This window comes from Apteryx mantelli, chromosome 7 (genome assembly GCF_036417845.1).
Source record: "Apteryx mantelli isolate bAptMan1 chromosome 7, bAptMan1.hap1, whole genome shotgun sequence".
NCBI lineage: Eukaryota > Metazoa > Chordata > Aves > Apterygiformes > Apterygidae > Apteryx > Apteryx mantelli.
In genome coordinates, this window is record NC_089984.1 from 15,476,087 (window position 1) to 15,488,386 (window position 12,300).

The 12,300-nt window shown below is 37.3% G+C and overlaps 1 protein-coding gene across 5 annotated transcripts in view; it reads right to left on the minus strand.

Moving 5' to 3' along the window:
• TSPAN14 (tetraspanin 14) overlaps nt 1-12,300 on the minus strand; it is a 44,213-nt gene that overhangs the window by 10,822 nt on the left and 21,091 nt on the right. For 4 of the 5 annotated variants that reach the window (XM_067299832.1, XM_067299831.1, XM_067299830.1 and 1 more), the window contains 3 exons: nt 8,257-8,307; nt 1,205-1,351; nt 196-366 (listed from right to left, as the gene is read on the minus strand). In XM_067299832.1, the coding sequence (XP_067155933.1) occupies nt 196-366; nt 1,205-1,351; nt 8,257-8,307 (369 nt within the window). The remainder of the gene's footprint in view (nt 1-195; nt 367-1,204; nt 1,352-8,256; nt 8,308-12,300) is intronic. The other variant, XM_067299833.1, reaches the window with a different exon arrangement.

Consider the following 12,300-nt stretch of genomic DNA (forward strand, 5'->3'; position numbering starts at 1 on the left):
GTTTCCACTTAGAACAGCACTGTATCTCAGAAGTCTGCCTCCCTAATGCTTTCAGTGCAGAAACAGCAAAATAGCACATCTGTAATACAGCACTATTAGCTACTGGGTATGGTAAATCTGTAAAACATTCAAAGGGGAAAACTTCCCAAGCTACATCTCCTAGAAGGCACAAAAGCAACATGGATATGAACTTACAATTTTCTGTAGTGAATCAATGAGGTTCTGAAGGTCAATATCGTCTCGGTAGGACTTAATGTTATTCTCAAAGAATTCCTTGACCCTGTCCCTCACCCAGTCCTGGAACAAGAAAGCCAGAACTGCCACTGCCAGCTCCAGCAGAAATATAAACACGATTGCTCCACAAAACTGTGAAAACAAAGTCACAGATTAGAAAATATATATCCAGTTTGAATGTATTCCTACTCCAACTCTGCCAACAGACAAAGACTTAGGTTAAAATCCTCACACAGTACAGCTTCTATAAGAGGTGGTCAGCTAAGTGAGAATACACTGCAAAAAAAGCAAGAGCTAGAGCATTTTGGTCACCTGAAGTACAGAGTGAACAAAAGCACTGTACCACTGTTGCTATGTACAGTGGTAAAAATACTAACAAGAGGCTACAAAACACAGGACTAAAGCAGACTTGACAGTGCTTCTTAGATTGTTTCAGTCTTTAATCACTTTTTTTTAGCTTAATTGTTTCTAAATCTGAAGCAAAGAAGAAACCCCAGTACAAAAAGAAGTGTTTAAGAGATTTCATGTTAGTCACTTAAAGTTCCCTAGTTTTGCTTACCAAACATTCCAAAGAGATTTTTAAACTTTTAATGGATTTTATTTTCCCTGAGAACTACTGAAAGGAGATCATAGGGTCTTAACTGACTAAATATGTTCCAGAACACCTTAATTTGTGAGATTACATATTCATTATTTTACATTCTGAAATACATACTATAAACACACTATAATAGCACAATGAATGAAAAAAGCAAGAAACATTTTCCAAAAGAGAGGAAAAAGATAGATTTAAACCTGCACTGCTTTAAATGCTATTTCCCAGTGAGGCTTGTCAGGACAGTAGGTTTACCATGTATATCGTAACAAATCAAACTATAAATTCATTTTCTGGTTTTGCTCACCAGTCCTTCATTTATCATCCCCTGCTTTCATATGCATAATGATCTACTAGTATAATGAAGTTACTTACAAACTTGAGAAGGCAGATGTTTTCTCTCAGTGCTCCTACACAACCAGCGAATCCCAAAGTAAACATCACTATTCCCACCACCAAGACAAGTACCACTGGGTCCAGGCCATGAAGACCAGTCACTTTCGTTAGATCAGACAATACACCCTAAAAGAGAGGAAAAAAAAAAAAAAGATAATGGAAAAAGGTTACCACCATATGCATGTTTTTCATTTAACATTGATTTATTTTTTTTTCATTTAACATGATTTCCACATGAATTGCTCTTAAGTCCTTGAGATTGCCAATGACCCCCACAAAAGTTACATAGTTTTGTTTTCTCAGTATGCCAATCTACTGTACGCCCTCAGAGACAAATCCACATTTCATAAGCATTTTTTAATAAACAAATTCAATGCGCTTATCTTGTTATAAGTAGATGTTTTCCAATAAGGGATACACAGGTGCTAGAAGTAATTTGCATGGTGAAGCACCAAATGCCCCCCATGGATTTACATGAAGTTTTACAACAGGAACACAGTAAATAGATGAAGAACAACATGCAACCCCTCACAGCTTCGTAGATAGCTTTCATATGTGACCCTCCAGAGAAGTCTGTGACAAAAGGGTTATTAACAATACCAATTTTCTTCACTCCAGCAGAGGAATTAGACTGAACGCAAGGTTATAGTTACTAAGCCTTCTAAAACACGGCACAGTCCCAGTGTAGTCTCAGCTTTTCAGAATACATTTTCCTAGGTCTATCGGCCAAGCAAGCTTCCACAAGATGGCGCCAAAAGCTCAATACTATCACTGACTATTGACTTGAGTTTCAAGGCAAAAGATTTAATATTTTATATTAATTTGAAGTGTGTCAATCAGAATAAAAGCACTGCAGTTTAAGTCTTAAAAAAAAACACAAAAAACCCAAAAACCCACTACACACTGACAAATCTTCCACCCATCTTAACCATCTAAATGTTTGGGTGGCAGCAAGGGACAGGACATCCTAGCTACAGGACATGTTATGGGTGATGTGTTAAGGGAGATGAATAAAATTTTGATTTGGTTTTCAAGGGAAATAAGTCTTCTCCGAACATTTTAGTTATACCCTTTCTATCACTGAACATACTTAGGATTGCTCCTCTAGAATCTTTCAAAATGCAGAAGTAGTCTTGATATTCCCTCCCCAAATAGTTCTCACACCAAAGAGTTACCCATTCCCTAAGGGACATTTACAATCTAATTTAACAGCATTCATTTTTTATTAACTATCCTAAGACACCACTTATCTTGACAATAATTTTACTTATGAAGCTTGTCTGCCTAGATCTTAGGTCAGATTTCTGAGTCTATGTAAATACAGGGCTAACACAATGAAGCCCTCATTCCTTCCAATTTAGGTTTTAAAGAAATGAAGAACAATCTGGAGGGACATGCAGGTGACAGCCATGCAATAGTCTGAGTGTTCCTCATACACTCATTAGCAATAGAGAACCATTTTAACTAGAGAAAAACTTCCCTTTAAAAACAACAAAAAAATGGAGCTCAACACAGCCAAATACACTTTACAGAAAAGCAATGGTAAACACATCCTGCAACTAAGGGGTATATTCTCAATCTAATTATATCCAGTATAAAAAAAGTCAAATAGACATCCAAAGTTCACAATTCATATAAGCAGCTTAATTTTGTCAAGGGAATATATATTCATTTTGGTACTCAGGTTTTTGTGCTAGATTAGAAGTGTAAAGAACATGCATCCTACGAGAATACCTTAGAAAAAAATCCATATTACTTTTTGTTAGGTATGCATGTAAACATAAGTATTGCCTTGGAAATACAGCATTAGAAGAAAATTGTCATGGAAGAACTTTATTAGCTGATGAAAACCCACTAACAGTAGCCTAGTGTTATGTGGGAGTTTTTCTTCCATAATGTGCTCCATAACAAATCTTGTAGGGGTATTAATTTAGCAACAACAGGACAGAGTATTTTTTTTAAAATCAAAGTTGACTGAGGGAATGAAAAATTAATTGTACTTTAGAATTGAGAATTACCTTGCAATAGCTGGTAACTAACAGTTGAAACATCCCATAAGAAGGTGAGGTGGTCATGATTTAGATTTTCCTGAATTCAGAAAGGCTTCAGAAACAAAGTGTCACTAGGGACACTTAGTTAATGTCACTGGTGATATTTTCATTCTTACAAACTACAAAACCTCACTGCTAACTTTATCAAACTTGGTCTATTGGGACAATTACTAGAGTCCCACCTAACCAAATCCCCCTCTCAGAGCCCAAACAGAAGACAATGCCAAGAACAGCTAGAGTGATTTTGAGTGTTTTTTACAACCAGTAAGCTATGAAATCAATCAGTATGTGAACAGGATGTTGAAGCTTTCACAACTGTTTCCAGTCATCTTCCCACACCCAAACTTAAGCTTTTTTCAGTATCTCTTGCCTAAGCAACATCTCTTGGAAAAAAAACTTCCTCTGATCAAAGCACGTTATGAAAAAAAAAGTAAGCAAGAACTGGGCTCTATTATTCACACTCAGATATAGCTGTTTCACAACATTCTTTTAAATGTTCACATTTGATGTTTGCAAAATTCTCTTTTGAAACAGGATTTCTTTTTTGGCCTAACAAAAGTTAAGTGAAAAATCCTGAAAAACAAAGGAAGTGAGCAACAGGAAAAATAATCCAAGGAATTGCCTCATTCCACCTTATTTACCTCTAAGGGTGCTTTTCCCCGTGCCATCCACAGCATGGTATTGAGGCTCTCCCCTCTCTCCCAACCAACAGTGAGGAATTCAAGATGTCACTGACATACTGATTACTATAAAGGCCATAGCTGAAATGAATTTGTAGAGGGTTTTTTTCCCCTTGTTTTTAAGGAAGAAAATTCTTTGAATAAGCAGGTAGTTCCACCTCCCCTTTTTCACTGACAGCAGGGCTGTTATTCAGACCTTATTTATTTTAAACAGACATCAGAAAAAGCTTCACTGAGTTCCTTTATTTCAGAGGGATTCTAGGGCAGAGTTTTATATAAGAAATATCATAAAGACATGCATCAAGTTCCTTTGGAAGTGACATCTAGTGCTACTGCAACAAGAAAGAGGATGCAAAAACTGGCATTTATCAAGCTCTTTGAAGTATAGGCTGCTGTTTACAATAGCATCTAGATTTCTTACAGGTTCTTCTACAACCCTCATCCTGTGTACAGAACATATTTAAACATCTCAAAAAGAAAATAATAGGAAATGAAGTCTGATGGCTGAAGTCACAGTATTAGAAAATCCAGGAATAAAACTCAGCTTTTTTTTTTTTAAGTCTTCTCAATCATTTAAGAACAGTGAATAAAACCTCAGTTTGTACATGCTTTACTTGCTTACCACTTTTCTTTTAAATGCTTCTAAGCATAACCATCTTGAATGAAGTGCATTGGCTACAGAGGGCAAACATGGATTGTCTTAAAAATTTTAACGCCACCCATTAACAGATGGACCTTTGGAAGTCATCTAGTCTAACTCTGCCTGACTCAAAGCATGTCCAACTAGATTAGGTTGCTCAGGGACTTGTCCAGTTGAGTTCTGCATACCTCCAAGGATGGAGATACAACCACCTCTCTGGGCAATCTGTTTCAGTGTTTGGTCAACCTCATAATGAAGAAAGCTTTCCTCATAACTAACTGCAATTTCTTGTGTTCCGACATTTATCTGTTGCATCTCATTCTGTCATGTTGCACCTCTGGTTCCATCTTCTGTATACCCTCGTAATCAGGAGGGGGTAGATGGCAATGAAATCTCCCCTCAGCTTTCTCTCAAGACTGAAGAAAACCAGTTCTCTCAGCCTCTTCTCATGTATCATGTGTTCCAGTTCTCCAACCATCTTGATAATCCTCACCTGGACTCACCACAGTATGCCAATGTCTTTCTTCTACAGGGGAGCCCAAAGCTGGACACAGTACCCCAGATGCAGTCTCAAGAATATTGAATATGGTTGGAAGAATCTCTTCCCTTGACTATTAGCCACACTGTTGCTAATATAGGCCAGTATGCAGTTGGTCATCTTTGTCACAAGGGCACACAGCTGACTGATATTTAACTTCAGCCCAACCACTTTTTTCCACAAAGCTGCTTTCCAGGCAATCAAGCCAAAAGCCTGTACTGATGCATCAGGTTATTCTCACCCAGCCACAGGACTTCACATTTGCTATTTTACCTCCATGAGTTTCAGCTCATTTTCTAAAGCCTGTCAATGTCTCCCTAAGTAACAGTCCTGCTTTCCAGTATACTGACCCCATTTGTTACCAGCTATGAGCTTGCCGCAATAAGTTTGGGCTGATCAGCCTCTATTTTCCCATATCTTTGTTTGTATCCTTCTTGAAATGGTTTTATTTAGAAAAGCTGTTTTCCTGAGGAGATGGTTCAATGTTATTCATCTTGCTTCTATTAATAGTTTGTTGTCACATTCATTTTCTCTTGATGATTTTCACAATATCCCTTGGGTGATAGATTAACTCCCATCTTGTTTTTATTGTGTAAGCTTTAACATTTTTTTATACTTTTACATGACTGTTTAGAACAACAAAACTCTGCTAAAACAACATATGGATAGGCCAATTAGATACACAAGTTAGAGACTGAATTTGCTGCCTCAGCAAACAGACACTGCAAATCAGGATGGGTAACATCTTTACATAAGGTTCTTTCAACACTTGTCACAAAACAGCATGCTCCTTTGGATATATTGTTAGCTCAAAGACATGCACAGGGTTTAAATCCAGACAAATCACTGCTGAGAAGTCAAAATGAAAATTAATCCTACTGGAAGAGGAAAGGGCAGAGAAGTTAAAGGAGCCTAATGTACTCCATGATGCACTAAGAGTTAGTATGTTCCAAACTCTTTAGCCACCTTAAATTTATCTTTGGGTTTATGGCCACAGCACAGCTTCTGGAATTCAGGAATTTTTCTTTTACTTCTCATCTACTGTTCACCAAGACATTCATCCGTAAAATGGCAGATCCACACAGGCACACACATGCACTAGGGCTGAAGGATGGCACTAATATGATAGAATGTCTGCATTGCATAGAAAAACTGAAGTGAGAAATAAGGCACAGATTTCATGAACCATTCAAAAGTTTAAAACTGCAGGCAAAGTTTTCAAGCAACTTATTTAAAAATAGGACAGACAGCAGAAATAGCCCAGGCAGACATTAAGAAATAAAGATAGGAAGAGCCAACAACAAATTTGGCAATGTTTTTCCTTTCAGCAAGTTTAGTGTGCCAGAAAGGCCATTGGGCAAATGGAAGTAATTATGAGCTAGTCATTTCTATCCACACAGATCCAATGTGCTTCTTTACCAGAAGAGACTATCTAAATACAAGACAACAGATTCAAGATGAGTTTAACTCCCTCCCTGAAGGAATGGACAGAAAATTCTGTTACAACAGGATAGGAGGTGAACACATTCCTGCATGGAGCTAGATTACTCACTGTATACCAATGATAACACTTATCTGGCTGTGCAAATGTGTGTGCATGCACATGGGAGAGGGGAAAAGAAAAACATCTCACCATTAAATTTATCATAAAATTCTTTCATTTTTAACAAGTGGAGAAATCCAAGGCCTCTCTATACATTGGTAACTTCTTTGTATAGCCACTTTGAATGAGTAAACATTACACTTAAGTTTGTAATGAAAACATACCTACTCAGCAACACAACTTTGCAGTGAGGGCATCAGCCCTTTACTGCTAACTATGGTGCAGATCAGTAAGTCTGCTAGTAATTGTCACTTTTTCCTACTGCTTGCAGTGATATTAAGGCCATGGTTTTACATTTATATCAATGGGGCAAAACACTCATTTCCACATATATATTGCCTCTTGTCTTGTAACAGAAGTATGTAGGTATGTGTCTGCACAGACTTCCCCTGATTGAAGAAGTTATTTAGCTGAATAACAGACTTTATTTTTGGCCAAGGTTTCTTTTTCAGCTGGATCATGTTCCCCAATTTTGTTCCTCTACATAGTCATACAATCACTTATGCAACTCCATGGAGAGAAAGGTGGAAGATAGTTGGCTTTAAGGTGGCATTACCTCAGAAAGCTGGTTCCAACAATAGCCTAAAAAGTGAAAATAAGTGGTATTAAAGTGTTCTCAGGAGTGTCTTCAGTAAGATAAATTCTAAAGCTGAATTTTAAATTCTAAATTGAGATATGAAGGCTTACTTCTCTTAGCAAACTGGCAACTATCAAGCCAGATCTTGACACTTAGCATATTTTTGCTTTAAATTGCTGTGAATGGAATTGGACAAAATGGTTAGCAGCAGAAGAAACAGAAAGTAGTCTGAAAGCCGTATAATAATCACAATAAAAAGAAAGGCTAGTCACACTTTTGTTCTTAGTTCTGCAAGGAAAAAAAATTGTACTGTCTTTCAAGCCAGGATCATTTTGTGTTTTTCACACAGGTCAGCAAGAAATTACCAAGAGGCTTTGGGGAGTTCAGCATACCTTGTATTAGTACGCAGAAAGTACTGCCATCTAAATCTTTGGAAATACTGTTTTTCCAGTCTTCAGAAGTGGAATAAAGTGATGCCAGAGTGCTGTGGCAGATTTAGGCAAATACTACACACTTGTCCTAGTATTTCCCCAAGTCTGTCACATCTATAACTATGTGTGCCTTTTTTTAATATATACAAGAGATACCTTTTGAATTCTCAAATGCTATTCCTTTCTAATAAAGAGGTGGGGAGATTAGTATTTTTTTAGAAAATGTGTTTTCTAAAAAAACTAGTTCATAAAGACTATAAAGATTAAATTCTCACTAAAATCCTGCTTTCAGTTTACAGAGAGGTCTAAACATCCAGGGTCACAACCCCACACCCTATCAGGGACCACAATGAAACTCCAACTAATTTCAGTTTAGACCATCTGAACACAGTCCTATGTTCACACACTATTTTTAATCCTCGCTGCTTCCGGAGGAAAAGAATGGTTTTACCTGTGGGGAGGAAAGGCAGGAGGGGGCAGCCAAAGTAGCACCAGTCATTTCTACACTTACCTTTTCACTCCACGCCCACAGACCAGCCGCAAGGAAGGCCACTCCAGCTAGCTGAAGAAAAAGAACCAAAACACACTAATCAATGAGAAAACACATACCCAATCACATAGCCAGTAGGACTCTTACTCAGAAATAAAACAAATATTGCATCTAATCCCAGTCAATAGTAAAGAGAGATTCTTCCCCATAGGTCAATTCCTCTAAGAAAGGGGATTTAGAGTTTTTATTCCTTAGCATTCCAACATTAAGAACTTTTTTTTTGAAAATAAAGTCGATTATTCAAGAAGCACTTGCACAGGAACATGTGGAACTGTTAATTTAGCAGCAAGTGAGTTATCCTTGGCCCACTGACTTGCTTTAAACCCCTGCACACTGATGAAAAATTTCAGAGAATTTAATGCACTACTTCAAGCTCATTCCCTATTTAGTCATTCTACTGTACCATCCCAGACTGAAGGCAGCCACAGTTGATTTTTCATAACTTCAGTGTTGAGGCTCATTACATTAGCCTCTGTTAGATAGTTTCTCTTCTTCTAGTTCCTAACCTTGCTTAAGCTCCTTTGAATTAAGCTTAAGTAATGGTCTATCCACTTACTAAGCAACAAATCTAACACAGTGGACAAGCTCTACACCAATTTAAATGTTTGTATAATGAAAATTTCTGAATTAAATTCATTCAAATGAAACAAGAGATCCTTGTTCTAATCTTTTACTCTTTCTCCATTCTCACACAGTTCATCTTTAACATGCAGTTTCAATAATCAAGCTAAAATGACCTCTTGACAAACCAAGCTAACTCCTCTCTTTACAGACACTTCTCTTAAAACTACTGACCTTCAGCATAAGCATCATCTGCTACAGGGCAGTCCTTTCTTTAGTATTAAGGTAAATCCTTTCCTTGCAGAAAGGATTTGAAAACAGAAATCACCTATCCTGCTTCTTAAGGATGTATTCCAGGTGCACACTCATTAAAAATGAGGTCAGTCTAGAGTAACTTTCACAACTTTTACAATAAATGCTGCACAAATAGATGATTTATTTCTTGCACAAATAGCAATATAAGGCGATGCTGGCTGGCTTTGAAAGTTTCAGGGCCCATTACTAGAAGTGTTTCAGTTAACCATCCTCTATTATTATAAGAAATACTATTTTTAATTTCATATTTATGACATGAGTTCTACTTTGAATTTTTGCCAAAGCATAATCAAGAGACTGTTACTTATTTGCAAGGTGACAACCAGTATTACAGAAAAGAGTTTTGGTTTATTTGCATTTCCTCAGTATTCTCCTCATATACAGTAATTTCTCCAAGATTTATTTGCTTCCTACTAGATTTCCCTACTATACTGAAATATCTTGCCCATTTGAGAGTCAGGCAACTAGTTCTTTTTAATAACTGATTAACAGTGATTGCAGAGAGAAAAGAATTATGCTGGACACTACTGCTCCACTGATCTGTGAAAGCCTGCATTCCCTCTAACCATTACTTTAAATGACATTCCAGCCTGACATGTCCATATAACAAATCTACCTTAACCATATGAAGGACTGAGGCTGCTTCCCCTCCCCCCTTTCAAACCAAGATTATATCCCCATTGACAAGTAAAGCCCAACAACTGAAAAAGCCTTCTTGAAAAAGAGGTCCTTTTCTCTAGCAAATGAAGCATCTCCCATGAGCTAAATGGGAATTATAGGCAACTCCATATAGCACAGGCAGAATGGAAAATGGTACCCTCTTGCACTTCCACAAGAAAGTAGATACATGGACTTGAAGTACTGCTGGGTTTACTGCTGCTGACCCTGCACCATGCTCAGGGCAAATGAAGTTGTTCCAGGTTTGCTCTGTTGGGGGGGGGAAGGGGTCAAAGGGCTAAGAATCATTCAACCTATAAGAGTTACTCCAACAGTGGTACACACTCCTCTGGGCATGAAGTATCATACCATGTTTTAGGGCTTAAACACAGACAAAAACCAAATCTGTTACTTACATGTGGAAAAAAGTTGCAAGTAGGCAAAGCAGTTCTAAGTTAACTTTCCAGATGCTGCTTAATAAGCCACAGTACAGTGACTACTCAGACTGAAGCAGCTAAATACATTTAAAGTAATGATTTAGATCAAAGTAACTTTAAAAATGGTATGAAAAAAGCCACATGGATAAATATAAAGTAGTGAACCAGGTCACCCCTAAGTCTAACCACAGTGACTTTTCAGATAAAGAAACAAAATACAAAAATCAATAAACTTCTTGTACACCACTTAAGTCATATAGTACATGAAATTGATGCTTCTTTCTTCCTTTCCTCATTCCAAACACACCAGGAATGCTGGAAGGCAAGGGAAGACACAGCTGCTGTAATTTGCAGGAATAAGGATAAATTACACAGTGTATGCAGCTGGATCTCAAGAAATATCTTCTGGCAAAATAACAAAAAGAACTTGGAACACAGATACAGTCTTCCACATTCTGTACGTTAACACTGTTACTGAATAAGCAAATAGATTGTCCTCTTCAGACTGCCTTTCATAATAATTACCACCCTAGCTAAACTGGAATGGTTTTCTTGGTTATTGAGTAGATTTGCTTTATCCTTACCTACAGAGCAAAAGGCTTTGAGTATCCAATTAAACAATGCTAGCTATTACTCTTTGAAAAGATTTCTGTAAGCTTTCCACCCTTCTAGTTTGAAGAAAAATAATTACAGTATCAGCAAAAAGTGATGAGTAAAGGGAATACCAAGAGCTAAACAGTTCTTTGTAATGCAAAAAGAACAGTAATAGAAATGTGTATGGTGAAGACTCTTAAGAGTCTTGAAAAAGATAAGCAAAAAATAAAAGCAGAATTAAAAAGCACTCAGCTATTTCTTAAAGGGCTTCTTTGTTCATTACTGCTTCCCCAGCTCCAAGAAGAGATATCACCCTGTACTGGACAAATTGCTCCATTTCATTATTTCTTTCAAATCAACTCAGTATTGAAAAGTTACAAGTAGCAGCAGAAGGAAGGGATGATAGGTGCACAAGCAGCATATACCACATCACTTTATATTCAAGAAAGTCAGATTTGAAAGTAGTAACATGAACATTGCTTCTACTTTTTTATAGAATGTTCAGTTTCACTTGACCAGGATACTTCACTTTGCAGCATTATTTTTGAGGACCTGTGCAAACTATCTGCAAGTAAAAATGAGTTAATCAGCAGAAAAATAAACTTAATCTCATAGAATCAACATAAATAGGTATAAAACTTAATTCAACAAGACTTAAATGATTCCAAATTCTCACTAGCAGCAGCCAAACTACATGCATTAAGTTTTTCAGCAAACTTAGCACTAGTCAGTCAAGTGTGATATATTTGCAGAAAAAAACAAAACCATCAGCCACTACATTTACAGGTGTGATTACCAAGACTGCTAATTTGCAAGGGAACAAAATGGCATCTACTTAACTGAATAATATTTGTTTTAAATACAGCACACAAGAGACTTTAAAGTATTTCATTGAAAACTACTGTAAACACTGTGCTGACAAAAACGGCCTCAGAAGTTAGTACAATTGAGCATGCTCAATACAGAGTTCTACAGTTCTGTATAGAGAACTAGCACCAGGAAAACACGCCCTCATTGCCACTCAGAGGCATTCAAGTGACATGCCGTGAGGCAGACCAGGGAACTGATCAGTTCAAAGTGGCCACATCAATAGCAAAATGGGTAGCTGAGAAGCATTCCCAGAGTGACAGTGAGCAACCAGTTCAACCCCCCCCCCCCCACACACACACACAAGGTAACAGGAGACATTTAAAAGTTTGCCTCTTACCAGAATCCAAATGACCTTTAAGCAAGAACTGGATTACGTAACTCATTTTTAAAGCTTAGAGTCATTTAAGCCATATACTGCCTGACAGGTTGGATGGAAACATATACACAACTCTACTGTACCCCTTTAAACAGGAAACTAGAACAAGTAACCAGCACTTGGGCATTTCCTGCTTTAGAATTGAAACCCACAATATTAACATACCACATTGGGCTTTAAGCTCTGCTCAGAAGA